General features: G+C 46.1%; 1 protein-coding gene across 1 annotated transcript in view; it reads right to left on the bottom strand.

The window, feature by feature from the left end:
- Positions 1 to 2,350: 2,350 nt before the first annotated feature.
- Xdh (xanthine dehydrogenase) overlaps positions 2,351 to 16,346 on the bottom strand; it is a 99,807-nt gene continuing 85,811 nt past the window's right edge. The window contains exons 31-42 of the mRNA XM_021217665.2: positions 14,822 to 15,013; positions 14,521 to 14,666; positions 13,603 to 13,684; positions 12,940 to 13,035; positions 12,293 to 12,421; positions 11,635 to 11,709; positions 10,347 to 10,399; positions 8,239 to 8,353; positions 7,369 to 7,434; positions 6,212 to 6,400; positions 4,588 to 4,764; positions 2,351 to 2,922 (exon numbers count right to left, since the gene is read on the bottom strand). Of these exons, the coding sequence (XP_021073324.1) occupies positions 2,872 to 2,922; positions 4,588 to 4,764; positions 6,212 to 6,400; positions 7,369 to 7,434; positions 8,239 to 8,353; positions 10,347 to 10,399; positions 11,635 to 11,709; positions 12,293 to 12,421; positions 12,940 to 13,035; positions 13,603 to 13,684; positions 14,521 to 14,666; positions 14,822 to 15,013 (1,371 nt within the window). The 3' untranslated portion in view covers positions 2,351 to 2,871. The remainder of the gene's footprint in view (positions 2,923 to 4,587; positions 4,765 to 6,211; positions 6,401 to 7,368; positions 7,435 to 8,238; positions 8,354 to 10,346; positions 10,400 to 11,634; positions 11,710 to 12,292; positions 12,422 to 12,939; positions 13,036 to 13,602; positions 13,685 to 14,520; positions 14,667 to 14,821; positions 15,014 to 16,346) is intronic.

Consider the following 16,346-nt stretch of genomic DNA (forward strand, 5'->3'; position numbering starts at 1 on the left):
ACAGGCAGTGCTGCCCTGTCAGCGAAAGATAAAAATATCACGGGCTCGGGGATGTTCCCAGGCATAAATCAATCTACCCGAACTATTTCTGTTCTTATCTTTTGCCCAGGGTTCCTCCTGAAGACCTCATCCTGCCCTCTCCACGCTGCACCCCAGCCATCTTACCCCCCTGGAGTGGGATGAGGATTCAAGGCTTCCCTTACCACAAGTCACACTGTCTTATCCACGCCAATCTGGGAGTCCTTACCCCACCAGCAAGGGAGCAGGCGGGCATTCCGATGCCTCAGCTTCTGTCATCCTGCACATCGGGGGCCCGTTCTGATAATCAGATCGATTCCTTCCATGGTCTATCAGGTCTGTCAGCTTTTTAGACAGAAGAGCTACCCCTGGCTCTGGTGGGCTTCTAGGAGGAAGCAGCCTTGACTAAGTCTCCTCACGGTGAGAGTAAGGCTTGTCACTCTCTTGTGCTTACACGGATTAGAGTACCTGCCCCTTAGGGCCACTTGGAGGATTAAATGAGGCTCTGTAGATAAAGCATTAAATTTGGCACATGGCATGTTGCAGATGTTCAAAAAAAAAAAAACAAGAATTGCCTCCCCCTGCCAGCCTTCCATCTGGCTGTCACCCTCCCATGACTGACCCACATCTTGAAAAAGCTCCTTTGAGAAGATTTTGTCAGCCTGTCAGGTTCAAACCCAGCTCCCGGGGAGGCCCTTGAGGATATCTGATCCACTCCCAGATCCTAAATCAGTATCCTAGTAATAACCACAGATGACACGCTGCTGTGCCATCTGGAGACGCCTGCCTCATCCTCGGGCTTCTACCGCCCTCTAGAGGCTGTAGTGCCACACTGCTGTCAATGCTGGCTAGCCCGGGAGAGACCAAGGGACCTCACTCCTCAGATGTGAGGCACCCTGTGGATTAAGGGAAGACAGAAGGAAAGGCAAGATGTCCATGTCCGAGGAAGTCAACACTCCAGAGTAGCCTGGAGATTTCTAGTCCACAAAAACGCTTTCTGGGTGAGTCCCCCTGAACACCGATCCTGCGTCAACCGCCGCATGCAAGGGAATTCCAGCCATTCATTGTTCACTCAGTGGAACCTCATTAACGAAGGGTATCTCAGGTCTATCTCACAACCTTGGGGAGAAATCATCTGAACCAGGTCTGTATAGTTCAGTGTAAATAACAGCTCGATGTTTAAAGCATTGTCAACCTCCGCCATGTTGTAAGAACAGCACATCTAGACTAAATTGAAAGGTGTTTGTAGGCGGGAGGTTGCTCCATTATAAAGTGCTTAGGTTCACAAAGCCCCAGGTTTCGTGCCAACATTCCATAAGTGGGACAAGGTGGCAGATGCCTGCAATCCTAGCAATTGGCAGGGGGGTTGTAGGTTGAAGGTTATGTTCAGCTATACAATAAGTTTGAAGCTAGCTGGGACCTTACTTATCCCAAAAGGATGGCGAGGGCGAGGGGGAGGGGGAGGAGGAAAACAAAAAAGGGAAAAAAGAATGTGGCAGGTGCATGCATGCATGTGCACGTGCACTCCTGCGTGTGTGTGCATGTGTGTATGTGTGTGCGTGTGTGTATGCATGTGTGTGTGTGTGTGTACACATGCACATGCTCTCTCATTTTCGAAATAACGACTAGCTATGGAAGATGCTAGCAGCATTTGATGGGAGAACCTCTAAGCATCTCTCATATGGCAAACAGCTAACGGACACATTGATTAGGACATCAGACAGAACCGTCTGCACCGTTTCTGCCTGTGCTCCTCCCATGGCCAGACAGCCTGGGGGCTTGAAAGGAAGTACTGCCCATCCAGTACTGTGCTGTGCTGGAACCTCCTGCCTGGGCAGTGAGCGGGAGGCTTGTCTTTCCTGCTCTCTTTACCAACTGCGAGCAAATGGAAGAATCTACGCAGGGTTCATTAGGCCCAGACATTGCATAAGAGCAAAGGGGGCCAAGTCTTTGATCGCTGCAGCTCCCTTATGTAATAGGAGTTTTCGGGTCATGTATTTATAGACTTAGAGCAGGGGAAGATCCTAGTGATTCTTGTGGTCTAACTCTTTCATTTCCCAATAAAATGCATCACAGGAAGAGAAGGCATTTGAAGGGCACACATTTGAAGTCGAACTCGGGCTTTCCCCACTGACTGATATTGATCTCAGTATCAGTTTCTAGGTGAAAATTATTCTAAGGGAAGTCCTCAAACAGAATCTTATATATACATAAGTGGGAGAAGGGAGGAGACCCAGCAAGCCATAGGTACTCAGTGCTTAGATTGGTTGGAGTTTTGCACCAGAGAATAATCTAACCTTAGTAGCTCAACAGACCTGGGATTAATCTCACATTCATTATCATGTTTTATTGTCTTCCATGATGCAAAGGTGTTGGAGGTTTTAATCCCCCCCCCCCACACACACACACAGTCTCACTGAAGACTACCAGTGTGGAGCTGCAGTTACAACATAGCACTCGGTGGCTTGGCAGATTTAAGCTTTCTGAAGAAAGCATGCATATCTAGAGAAACTTTGGTTTAAGCGTCAGCAGGTGTGTGAGAATCCTAGTTACACAGGCCATGTGGCGAGTAGGGACATAACGCAGATACTTGCTAACCTCATTTCAAATATGTGATCAAAATGGACTCAGAATTACCCAGAATTACTCAACATTGCCACTTGGGCCAGCAGCTCCCCATTTGCTTATTGGTTTGTTTGCAACTCATCATTTGGATCATAATTGTCCATTTTCTTGAAAATGCCATCCTGCTGAGTCCCCCTGCGACGTGTGGAAAGCTGGGTACTACAGTATACACTTGTGGCTCCAAGGAATCCTCGCTGTAGTATAAAACACTGCTGGGGAACCTCCTCTTCAGACCCTCACAGACCAGGATTTACAGCTTTCTGATGTTTTTGTGACACACTAGGAAGAAATGAAAGAATTGTCATCACCATGTTTCTTCTATGGTATCCCTCCCACTCTGTCCCATACACACCACAACCAACACTATGCCAAGACCCAACCCCATTTTGTCCTCAGCTAAGGAGGACACCCCAGCACAGGACCCCTTAAGTTCCTAGTCCTTCCTTTATTTTTTACTGAGCATGTCCCATGTAGCAGTCAATCTAGTGGTCCCTTTATGTCCTTAGAAAGCACACCTGTCATGTGTAATCAGATGTTCATGTAAGCCCACTGAGGAGCTTTGTAATCACCGGAGCGCTGTTACAGAGAAGAGAGTCTTCGATTTAGGTTGGAGGCATCTGAGGGTCTCTTTAAATGATTGAGCTTTGCATCCTATTCCTTGCAAATAAAGCTAACCTTGCCACCTGCCCATAGGTACCGCTCTCGTTAAAGATACAGGGCTCGGGTAACCATGAGCAATGGTATCGTGGTGGCTTCTGGGTCCTGGGAATGAAGTCACACAGCCATGGTAGCGTCACTGCGTAAGACGTGTTCCCCAGTTCTCACCTCCGAGCTAAAGCTATCAGCAGGCACGAGAATGGCCTGCCTGGGAATCTACCTGCCTCCTTCACTCTTAGTATAGAGGTCTGGGTGGCAGATTTTCCTGCCATGAGGACTCTCCTATCCATGCCTCATGCCTGTTATATTGGGGGCAATGAGTATTCACTTTACCTATAAACCTACAGGCTGTGAAATGTCAAAATCCACCCGTCTGCCAATCCAACAGAGGCTTTGAGTATGATCAGAGCTCTCTGTGCATAGCTCCTGTATCACACAATGTAGGCTCCGCTAGCACTGAGATCCCGTGGGGGACAAAGTGCTCCCAGCAAGTTCTCCTTTTACCTGGCATCACCCACCAAAAGTAAAGCCAAGGAGCTTCCCAAAAGGAATGGTCCTGAAGACCAAAGAATTCCTCTACTCAAGTTCTCAACCTATGCGTCATGGCCCTTTAGGGGTTTGCATATCAGACATTTACTTTACAATCATAACAGTAGCAAGATTACAGTAGCAAGGAAAAATAATTTTATGGTTGGGAGTCACCACAACTGGATTAAAGGGTGTGGCATTAGGAAGGTTGAGGACCACTGATCTACTACATGCGGCTCCAGGGTGGAAGTCAATCACCACATAGTGTGGCCATCTGGTTCCCCCCCACCCCCCCAAAAAAACTGCAAAGTCCTTGAGTATACCTATCTATGTCCCCCAGTATCAGGAGGGCAAATGGTAATGTTGAAAGAAACATCATTAATCAATCATATTGTTTCCTTTCCGTTCCCTCTCCACAGCCCCTCACATGGTGTTTCTAACAGAGGAGTCACCTAGATGATGGTGATTAGCAGCAAAGACTGGGTGTTCTGTAGATTTATCCATTACCTGAAGCCAGTTGGAAAATGATGACATTCCCAGGTAACCAAGGGCTGCACGCACCTCATCCCCCCACCAAGAAAGAAGGCCACGTTCAAAGGTGGTGGTCCTTATTCTCTTGCAAGTTCAACTCACTGACCCAAGGCCAGTGGGGTAAAAGAGGGGCTGAGAGTTCTCCTCCCTGCAGCCCCTTCGCCTCAAGTCTGCCACTTGGCCCCTATCCACCCCAGGGTGGGGTGGGAATTTGCCGAAGTATCCTACCAGGGTGGTGAACTGGTCCACGCAAGCGTTTCGGATCTTCTCCGGAGTGGCCGGGCTGTCTAACTGGAAGAGCTGCTTGGCATTACTGTCTCCGTGCTGGGCTCGAGCTGCGAGGATGGCATCTTTGATGGCAAAGAAGATCGAAGAAGCCAGGAAAAGAGGCGGCTCCCCGACAGCCTGAAAGGACAGAATATAGAACAGAGAATCAACCAGACTTGAACATCATCAGACTGACCCAGGAGGCTAGGCTATGAGCCCTGCACTGAGTTATCCAGTGATGTCCGTGAACATCTCCGCCCAGCTCTGATGGAACCATAGCAAACAAGCCAAGAAGAGGCAGGCACAACTCAAAACGGCCTGAGAAACTGGTCCTTAAATGACTGATTTTCATGAGATTTTTTTTTAAACTCGTACTATGTAATTTTCTCTGACAATACCATAAAATGCACATTACATAACTATATGATGTATCTTTGAAAGTTATGTTAAATAGTCATTTTTATTACTGAAACAGAGTTTGACTATGAAGCCCTGCCTGGCCTTGGTACTCACTATATAACCCAGGTTGTCCTTGAACTTTTAGAAATTGTCCTATCTCAGCCTTGGAAATACCAAGATTACAGGTATGTACCACCATGCCTGGCTACTGTCTTATAGATCAAAAACTTGGCATAAGTTTTAGCCTCTCCCTCAGTTACTTGCCCAGGGGAATAGTCTATCTGCACCCTTGACAGCAATGCTAAATATGCACTGCAAATACGTGTGCAGATCTGCTAGGATTGCATGCATCTACTAATAGAGATAGACTTTTCTTCCCTGTGAGGCATAGGTGGAAGACCACCTACATCAGAATCAAGGATGCTTATTAAAACCTGTGTTTTGAGGTTCTGCCTTCTTGAACTACAGAACCAAAATTTCTGAGGTTATGATCCTCAGAAGTACATTTTTCTCATGAATCTGGTGACCCTAACACATGGTACTTTGTAAGAACCCATGGCCAAAGTCACAATGTGTTCCAGACCCTATCCACCCTCAGCAGGATAGTGAACCATGACATGAGAAAATATTTCAACAGATACAAGTCATGGTTTTCCTTCCTCAGAGACACAGGACTACACTGCTAAGCTAGGTTGATTCTCAACCATGGTCTGTGCTTTTTATGGATAGGAATAAAGGAAGCTCTCTGTGCACAACTCCCCAGGCTTGTTAGCAAGGTTTTAAGGTTGGATCTCAGTAACTAGCGGGGACGACAGAATGTATTGGAAGATACTCCCCTCCTCTGCATTCAATTTGCATATTCTCACAAGAACATAGAGGTGCTGTATCTATGAAATCATCTCTGAGGATCAAGGACCGTGATGTATGACAAAGAGCAGCATAGATCAGACTTTGAGCCATAGGATTTGCTTAAAGGAGCCAGCTTCAGTCAATATGATCAAGATGTGTTCTCCTGAGCCTGATTCCTTTGGTTCTCAGCTCTGCTTGCTGCCTTACCAAGGCCAGTGCCAATCCCCTTCCTTCTTTCGGAGGGATCCCTGGCAGACCCACTAGGCAGGTGACTGAAACTATCCCCTGCAGTGGTCTACCATCCTAAAGGTTAGAAGGTACCACGGAGCCACCGTACCTTGGATGCATAGATGGCCTTCTTGTTGGGACAGTCTCGGAGCAGAGATACTCTGAACTCAATGGGGATGCTGCCAAATGCAGGGATCTTGTAGGTACTGGGGCCACGAGTATGCAGGCTCCCCTCAGGAGAGTAGTGCAGCTCCTCCATGGTGAAGAGACCAAGACCCTGGACAAAAGCTCCTTCTACCTGCAGGACAGAAGGTGACCATGGTTACCACCTCCCCTCCAGTCCCCAGGATGGACAGATACTGATGACTACCATGGATGTAAAACCTGACCTAGAGTGGGGCCTGGAAGGGGCCAGTTCCTGCCTGGCTCTTGCCACAGGACCAAGGCCTCCCTGCTGGATTGTCACTGAACTTGGTCTCAAGCAGACCACGCCTCTGTTCGGAACGTGTCGGCAGAGTGGTAGATACCATTTCTCACTAAAACCTGCCACTGTGCAAATGGAGATGTTGTTTCCATCTCACCACTGGTGATCCAACAGGAGGACACAAGCTCATGGGAGGGATTTCTGGAGTAGTCAATCCTTGGAAATTTACCTCCAGCCTCAATGGGTTCCCACTCCTGTCTGTCTTCTGAGAGGAAGTGTCCCTGGTATGACTTACAGATCTAGGGCACCCTCTACACTGTGCTGGTCCCCATCCGTTCTCCCATCCCTATTCAGAAGAGTGATATGTGGCACTGCCAGGGATGAACAAACACAAGAGGGCACTGTTGATAATCTTTGTATCCATAGTACTTGAGGCAATGCCTGCCTACCGAGGACATTGCCCAAGCAGACCAACTGAGTGTGTGTGTGTGTGTGTGTGTGTGTGTGTGTGTGTGTGTGTGTGTGTGTGTGTGTGTGTGCGTGCGTGCACGTGCATGTTACATATGAGCATCCAGTGTTTCCTCACACACTATACTGGTGTCTGTGGCATGTGGCTTCCCTTTCCAGGTTAATCTATGTATATTTGTTTTCTGCATTGAGAGTTTGATGGATGATCATCAACTTAACTCTTACTCAGAATGAGGTTCCCCAAGTACTATGCTCTGGCCTGCTTAAAAACGATGGCATGCTGTGTAGCTGTTGATCTTCAGTTAGCAATGTGGGGGTGGGCACATTGCTGGCCTATTTATTCCATTACTGCCCTGATCTCCCATACACCTTACTTGTCCGATATCAATGGCAGGATTCAAGCTGGAACCAACATCCATGACAATATCTGTACGCAGATTCTGTGGATGGAAAATAGCTTGAGAAGAATAGAATACCTGAAATCCCATAGTGTGTTTTGATAACTCCTAGATTGTAAATCCCAATTCAAATACCGTGTTCTCAGGCACAAAACCCCTAAGCAGGTGCAAACAGGGATCCCCCACCACATCTGGACAGCCACTATCAAAGCTAACATTTGAGATCTTAGCAGCTAAGTAAAAGGCAGATCGGAGCTGATCTCGTCACACATCTGCACATGAGTGGTAAAAGAAGGTCTCCAGGGACTGGGGCTTTGAACCTGAGTCTGAGAAGATCTGCAAGAAATCAGTCAATAAAGTATATTGTGGCTAAATCCAAAGCATGCTTGGTTAATAGAGCCTGTAAGGTAATAGCCACATTATTAAATAGCTGAGGGGCTGGAGGTATAATTTAGCTGGTTGAGGTCTAGCCTTGTATGCATGAGTCCCTGGGTTTACACACCCAAATAAGAAAAAAATATAAAAATAAATGACTTAAAACATATAGGAAGAAGATACTTGTGGCACAGAAATAAACTATCTTCAGTTTAAACTTCAGGGGGCAGAAGTAGTTGTTTATGGAGCAGAGTCCCACACGGCGGCTTTCACCACAGCAACAGTCAAATGCTGACACAGAAACTATGAGGCTAATGGTTGAAGGTATGTGCTCTGTGGCCTTCATGGAGCAATCCTCCTGCCTCTGATGTAAGGCTTATTTCCTAACCAGAGAGCAAGCCTGGGCCAGCCATTCAGATTGCAATTCAACTGTCTTTCTTCTCTTAGGCTAACATGTTGCAAATGTCTTACCTTATGGTCCCCTGTTAAGCAGTCAATTTCTACTTCTGAGCAAGCCACCCCATAACTGAAGTAGTGGAAGGGATTCCCAGAGTTTGTCTCAAAGCTGTAACCAAGGTTGGGTGTCCTGGAAGAGAAAAGAGAAAGGTTTATGTGTGTTAGACAAACCCACCCCTTTCCATACACATTTTGCTCCATAAATCTGTAAGTCCTTAAGGGCTGATTTTTCCACTTAGTCATCCTCCTCCAAAGCCCACGCATTTTGAATACTCTGAACTTGTCATGAAAATGAGATATTCCAGAGCCTTCTACTTATGTTTCCTTCTTCCAAAGTTGTATGAGTGCTCTGTACAGCCTGGCAGCATTTAGTGGAAGCACGCTGCTTTCTGCACAGTAGTGATAACAGATACAGATATGCTAGGACTCTCGGAGGATGTGAGTGAGTGAGTGAGCCAGAATCCAAGGTCCTCAGCACTGTGGCTCTGGGCGGGACAGCACTGGGCTCTTCTCACAAGCTCACCTGACCACATGTTTTCAGGTGAAAGGTCACAAGAGCAGGGTGTCATACCAATCTGGGTGCAGCCCCAAACAACCACTCCCCATCTCCTGGCCCCTTCGGAACTTCAACAAGTGACTTGAGGAAAATGTACAAATGTTATGTTGTGTGTGTTTCCCTTTCGGAGTCTGAGTGCTCTGTCCAATTGCCATAATATATGAACCATATAAACGTGTACTCACATAAAGGATGTCAGCCCTATGTCATTATATGTTGTACATACATTCACTATACAATGTATGTTTACTCGAATATATATAATGCATGCATGTAATACTTGCATGCATATAAAATATACTACACAGAAATAATATGAGCTTATGTGACCAGAACTCACCCTTAAACCAAACTAATGCAGGCTGAGGGACAAGATTCAACCCCTGAGAAACTTTCACTCTGACCTCATCTTGTTTATCTAAGGTGACTGTGATGGCTTGAATAGGTTTGTCCCTGACTCACTCACATGCTTGAATGTTGAATGCTCAACTGTAGGGAATGTCACTATTAGGAGGTGTGGCCTTATTGGAGTGTGTGTGTGTGTGTGTGTGTGTGTGTGTGTGTGTGTGTGTAGTTCGTGACAACCACAAATTCATTCAAGACATTTTAAAACAAACTTGAAAAGCTTTAAGTTAAATTTCCCAGAAACATGGTGATGGCTAATTTTAATGGTCAGCTTGATACTGTCTGGAATCATCTGGATAGAGTCTCAGTGAGGGTGGTCTGGCCTCTTGACATATCTATGAGGGACTTTCTTGGTTTGATTAACTGGAGTGGGAACAAACCTTCCCAATTGTGAGCATCATCACGTCATGGGCTGGGCGCTGGACCATATGTAAGGGAAGGCAGCGAGCTGAGTGTAAGAAGCAAGCATGCTTCTCCGCTCCTGACGGTGGATGTGCTGTGACCCAGTCACTAAGGCTCCTGCTGCTGCAGGATCATAACCCAGACTTACGAGCTAAAATAAACCCTTTCTCCATATGTCATTCTTGTCGGGGCAACAGGATAGTAACTATAATCGTGTCTTTTTATAACTCCAAATGGGAATGAGAGGGGTCTCTAGCTAATCACACAGTGACACCATTTTAAGATTATGGAATATGTATGTTCCCTCCTGTGCCTCACTGCACTAACAAAGTTCCACCATACTCTGTATGTTGTAAAGAGATCACAGACCCTAAATCCCCCTGTTCTCCTGAGGGAACGTCGCTATGAAGCCATCCAATGTTCTGCACAAGGAAACACGCAGGTCGCCCAGACACCTGTCATGGTGCAGCTCGGTGCCATGTCCTATAGACTGCAGCACAGATTCGCCCTTCTCCCAGGAAACAGCACACTCAAAGGACTGGAACTGGAGTCTTCTAACACAGCAGTTCCCGTGTTTGTCCCCTCATACTTAGTTGGTAATTGTACATAACGAAGCATCTTTAGACTGAATGAAGTCAGCGTGGGTCCCTCTGACGTGATAAAGGTTTTAGGGTCACTGGCTGATTTTGTCTGGCCATGGGCCAACCAGCCTTTGGGGCTGTCAGCATGTGAGAATGGGCAGGGCGAGGATCATACTCACTTATAAAATCCAGTAGCAGACAAGCTGACTGCACTAGTGTAGGCGTCCATGACCTGAGGAAGACAAGGGACATCAGGAAGGGACAATTGTGGTAGACACAGCCCACTACTAAGGTGTCATTATTCCTGTATTGCAGATGAGAAAACTAAAGGCTTAGAGAAAACAGTTTCGACCTAGCATCTATACTAGGTGTCCAATATAATTACTATAGTGGTGATTGGGGATTACCAGCCTGTGTTACCTGCTCATAATGAATCCTGGACTACATAGCTGGTAACACAGGACGAAGCTCAGGTTGAGTGAAAGAAGGTTATCAACAAGGCTATTGTGAAGAATGCTCCAGTTGCCTGACAAACCTATGCATCAGCCATCAGAATTAAATTAAATGCATATGGTACTTAATGATGTGAGTGGAAAGGGAGGTTAAGATCAGGCAGGGCATGGAAAAGGAGTAAACGTGACACGGTGGCTTGTTTTCTCGGAACCTGGTGAGGTGGGTTGTACTACCATTTAGTTCATGTACAGGCCCATTTTGTTCCCTCTCCTTGGTCCCTCCCGTGTGTGTGTGTGTGTGTGTGTGTGTGTGTGTGTGTGTGTGTGTGTGTGTGTGTGTTGCACTGCTAGAAGTTGAACCTAGGACCTTGCATATGCCAGATAAGTATTCTACATTGAGCCATATCCCCATCCCTTGACCTCTTGAGACAGTGTCTTTCTGCGTATCTCAGGCTAGCCTCTAATTCATAATCCCTCTGCCTCAACATATGATTACAGGCATGCAGTACCTGTGAGAATCCTTTGTATGCCGACACATCTAGTCTAGAAAGAATTCAGACAACCAGTCTCATTCTTACTGGGATTTTCTGTTTTATCACTCCTAGCATCTATCGGGACATCTAGATCTCTCATGGAGGACATTTCAGTTGCCCCAGACTCGAAAGTTGGGTAAGAGGAGGGACTGCCAGGGAGGCCCTCAGAGACATGGAGTTTTAAGAAGACACACCTCACTGGGCCTGATGACATCCACATCTGAGTGAGTCAAGTCATCATGTAGAGGTGCTTAAGGGAGACAATCCATCCTTCCAGGCTTGGGGAGGCCAGAGTCTTAATCTCCACAAACATGAACTTGTTCCTGCCCTGTGACTCAGACCGAGCTCACTGTCTACATGTACGTGACTAGGTCACCATTTCCTACATGTGTTAGGTAGGGACAGAAGCCCTGCTGTAGCTGATGTACTTCTCCTTTGNAAAAAAAAAAAAAAAAAGGCAGCTTAGACCAGCTCAGACTTACCCAGTCCTCCCAGGAGCCTTGGGGGTTCTTTTTCTTGAAGGGTTCCAGTCTGCTCAGTATGGTCTGACAGGCTTCCTGGAGGAACCCCACCAGACACCAGACACGTCAGTGATCTGCCCTCTGTACCAGGTGATGCCCAAGCCACTGACACAGCTCAGTGGCCTGCACAGTAGGCCACCATTAGCTCTTGTCTAGAGAGCCCTCCTGACACCATGCCTAGGCTGACAGAGAGGGAACTTCTGATGGACCCCCCCAAGGGAGGTAGCCCCTCCTAGTCTGCTCCTTATTTGAGGATATCTCTCGTGTGATAAAGAAGCAAGTATCTGGGACCCTGCTAACCCCATAGTCAAATATCAAGTTTAATCTACTACCTTGTAGCTAGTTTCAGCCCAGGGTAGTATTCCTTCTCAGAAACCACTGCCTTCATTCTAATTCCCCTCCTACTCTGGATCCAACATTCCTGGCTTTGATAGACATGATTAAACTGGAGTCTCTCTATTAGCTGGCCATATGGAGGCAGACCATCCTCCTGGATAGCAGAATGAAGTCATGACCATAGCCAATATTCTATTACAGACCATCAAGGAGACCTCTTGAGACCCCCCCAAACCAAGAGCCCATCCCCAGCTGCTCAGGTTCCCCTAGACCCCTCACTTACATAAACAGCCTGGCCATTGAGGTCAGTGCTGGCAGAGGCAGCCGTGGGAGAGGTGTTGGGGACAGTGTTAGTGCTTGTCTCAGTTATATGGATCTTGGAAGTGGGGATTTTCAGAGCTCTGCTGGCCACCTGCAACAAAGGAGACGTCACTCTCTAGGACAGAGGTTATCATAGAACTTGTCTGTCCCTTTCCCAGTCTTGTAAGCTCTATTCTGTTGATTCTGGAATGCCATCACACCTGGCTGGGTTTGAAGGAGACCCCAACTTTTTGTGGGGTCTGGTTGGCTAAGACATCTATAAGCCCATTTTAGGAAAGTGCTGGAATTACTTTTTAAGTCTGGATAAACCTCAAGAGCCAAGCAGATGTTCTGACTTCAGTCCAGCACCGTGAGCCCAACTCCCCTTGAAGTCTCACTGAGCTGGGAAAATGAGCTATTTTCATACACACAAGGAGCTCAGAGCCCAGGATGTTGGTAATGGACATACCCTGGGGGATTGTCTAGAGGGTCTCTTAGCAAAGATAAGAAGGGAGAAGACTTGTCCACAGCCATGTGTGATGTGTTCTCAGGCCTGATGCTTCTCCTGGTATATCACCCAGCATCTTTCTGGACACCAGACATCCCAAATGTGGTCCCCAGGCTTCTCACCTGAACCATCTTGGTGTGAAGGCCTTGACCCATCTCAGTACCTCCATGTGTCAACAGCACCGATCCATCCGTGTACACGTGGACTAAGGCACCCCCCTAAGGAAGGAGAAGGCCAGCCACAACATTTGGTAAATCCTGACTCCATCACGCTTTGAAATGGAAGATACAGAGCCCAGGAAGAAGAAATCCATCACCCATGGTTTAGGTTTTTTTTTTTTTTTTTTTTAAAAAAGACCCAGGCAAAAATTAAACAGTGTAGACTTAATTATATAGTAAGTAGCCCTTCAGGAGTTAGAGAAATGCTTTCATCTCTCTGTGTATCTTGTCTTGAGAAGGAAACAGGTCATGTCTCTCTGTCCCTATGCTACACTTGAAGAAAGAGGATGAAGAAGCCGAGTGTCCGTCTCGTAACCATGAAGGCTGACCCCAGATCCCTGTCTCACCCTCCTTCACATACTACACTAGTGGGAATATGCAAATTGTATCTCAGAAGCAGAGAGAGCCTCCTAGTCAGGCCTGTTACCTGACTAGGAGATACTTCTTGTATCCAAAAGACAAAAGCAAGCAAGCAAGCAAGCAAGCAAACAAACAAACAAACAACAAACAGCACTGGAATTGGTGTGCCAGTCCAGAGGTTATGGCCAAGTTACCTAAAGCAATTACCTGGTTCAGAAAAGAAAGCGTGAAGCTTATTCCAAACTTCGTCGGGATTATACTCAGCCCTCTCTTTTTCCAACAGTTCTCCCTGGAAAGAAAAAAAAAAACTTTCAAGGTCTCACTCTGTGGGGAGTTTCTGACCTAGAATTCACAGAGATCTGCCTGCCTTGGCCTCCCAAGTGCGGGCATTCAAAGAGACTTCTTATAGAATACATACTTATGTCTAGTTGGATATATTTCCATTATCATCTTTGTATTAAGTCAGAACAGGACATCCTTGAAAGCCACTTACACTGTCACTGTCATACCTTGAATTGTGCCCCAGTAGGGTAGACAAAAGTGAGACTGGTGGGGATCTAGGTTTCTGGTCCTCCTCTGCAGGTGGCACAGACGTCAAAATTTATTAAATTTCCTCCCTAAGTGAAATGTGCAATTAGACATTGCGTCCTAATGACCTTCAACTGTCCTTGCCCCAGGGTGGAAGATAATGATGCTTTCTCTATGTAGTTGTTCAAGTAACTGTGAAGAAGACAGAGCCAATATAGTCATTCCTGCCTTACAGATGAATAAACTGACCGAATGACTGCCTAAGTCAAATGTATTTGCTAATTTCAAAGGTAGGCACATGGCTGTGGTGTTGATGGCCCCAAACCAATGCTCTCAATAGTGTGGTACTCTCAGGAGGCACACAAATGGATACAGATGAACCTCAATGGATGTCTCTGATGCTGAGTGAAGGCAGGAGGTCCCTTGCTCCTGGCCTAAGATCACAGATTCTGAAGAGAAAACTGTCAATGAGCTGGAAGGTTCAGTAGTCTCAGTTGTCCACTAAATCATCAGCTTGTTATTTGGGAACAGTAGCAAGGCTGGACCACAGCAAAGCAACAGAGCATAGGAACAGCGGACTCCCGGCCCTAGGCTTACCTGTTGAATTTCTCCACTTCCATCTTGCGAGCCAGATACTGGGAGCTCGCTATGCATTCATCCCAGCACCTGGGCAAGGTGAACCCCTCCAGCTTCTGGTTGAAGTGAGTCAGGTCCCCTTCTTTGTACATGTTTTTCCTCCGTACCTGTCCAAGAGAGAGAGAGAGATTAGGTCTTGTCAGCTTCTGGTCCCTCTGCTGTGCCTGTTTATATGTCCTGCCCCAGGATATGCACCCATGTAAGAGTCACTCTCCCCACCCCCCCCAAGAGGGCTGACCCACTGTCAGTGAAGGCAGCTCACCTCCTCTGCAGGCAGCCCACAGGTTACAGCGACCTCACTCATCCAGTGTTCTGCGATGAGCATCCCCTGAGGGCCCCCAAAGCCTCGGAAGGCTGTGTTAGAGGGCAGATTCGTCTTACAAATCCTCCCGGTACCGCGAATGTTGGGGATCTTATAGGCGTTGTCCATGTGGAACAGAGCTCTTTCCATTATCTGTGGCAGAGGGAACCAAAAAGCATAGCACACGCAAATCCATTGATTCCTTTGTCAGCTCACGGAATGGACCCAAGTCCGTCTTCCCTAGGCCGACTGTCAACAGCTCTACCGCAGGCCTGTGTGGCCTCTCTCCTAGAACAACTTGCTCTCCTATGTAGGTCCCCAACCCAGTTTCCCACACTGGAATCCTTCCCAAGACCTCCAGTTTGAACTGACTGTTGGCCTCTTTCAAAAACAAGTTGATTTTTTTTCTTTTTGGCCCACTGTAAATTTGTCTTCTTTAAAAACAATTTGGGTATATGTGTGTATGTATGTAAAACAACATTTTTTTTAAAAAGCCATGAATTTGAGAGAGTGTAGGGGGTTTAAATGGGAGAAGTTGGAAGGAAGAAAGGGAAATGATTCAACTATATTTTAATTTATAAAAATAAAAATAAAAGAGTGGTTGAATTACCCCCCCCTTACCTGACTCTGAATAAAATTCTGCATTGTAAAGTTCCTAATTGCCTGCTGCATTTTGAAAGCATTTCATTGGTATGTTCTAGCTCCCCAACACTGAGGAACCATGGGCACATCTTCAGCTCTGCAAAGAGGTGTGCTTTTTATTCCTGAAGACTCTACAATGCAGTCTCCAGCTTTCTAGATGGCACAGTCTATTTTCCTGGGTTGTGCTTATTGTAAATTGTCTTTTCATATCTTAAAATTGATGTCCATTAGTTTGTGTGTGTGTGTGTTTGTGAGTGTGTGTGTATAATGTGTGTATGTATATATCGTGTGTAAGCATAATGTGTGTGTATAATGTGTGTATATATAGTGTGCGCATAATATGTGTACGTATAATGTGTATGTATAATGTACATGTGTGTAATGTGCATATGTGTATAATGTGTGTGTATGTATAGTATGGGTATAATGTGTATGTATAATGTGTGTGTGTTTGTGAGTGTGTGTGTATAATGTGTGTGCATAGTGTGTGTGTATGTGTGTGTATAATGTGTGTATGTATATATCATGTGTGTGCATAATATGTGTGCATAATGTATGTTATAATATGTGTATATATAGTGTGTGCATAATGTGTGTATGTATAATGTGTGTATAATGTACGAGTGTATAATGTGTGTGAGTGTGTGTTTATGAGTGTGTATTGTATAATGTGTATGCATAGTGTGTGTGTGTGTATAATGTGTGTATATATGTAGTGTATATAATGTGTGTATGTATAATGTGTGTGTATAATGTACATGTGGATAATGTGCGCGTGTGTATAATGTGTGTGTATGTATAGTGTGGGTATAATGTGTGGTGTGTGTGTGTGTGTGTGTGTGTG

The sequence above is a fragment of the Mus pahari genome, chromosome 18, assembly GCF_900095145.1.
Source record: "Mus pahari chromosome 18, PAHARI_EIJ_v1.1, whole genome shotgun sequence".
NCBI lineage: Eukaryota > Metazoa > Chordata > Mammalia > Rodentia > Muridae > Mus > Mus pahari.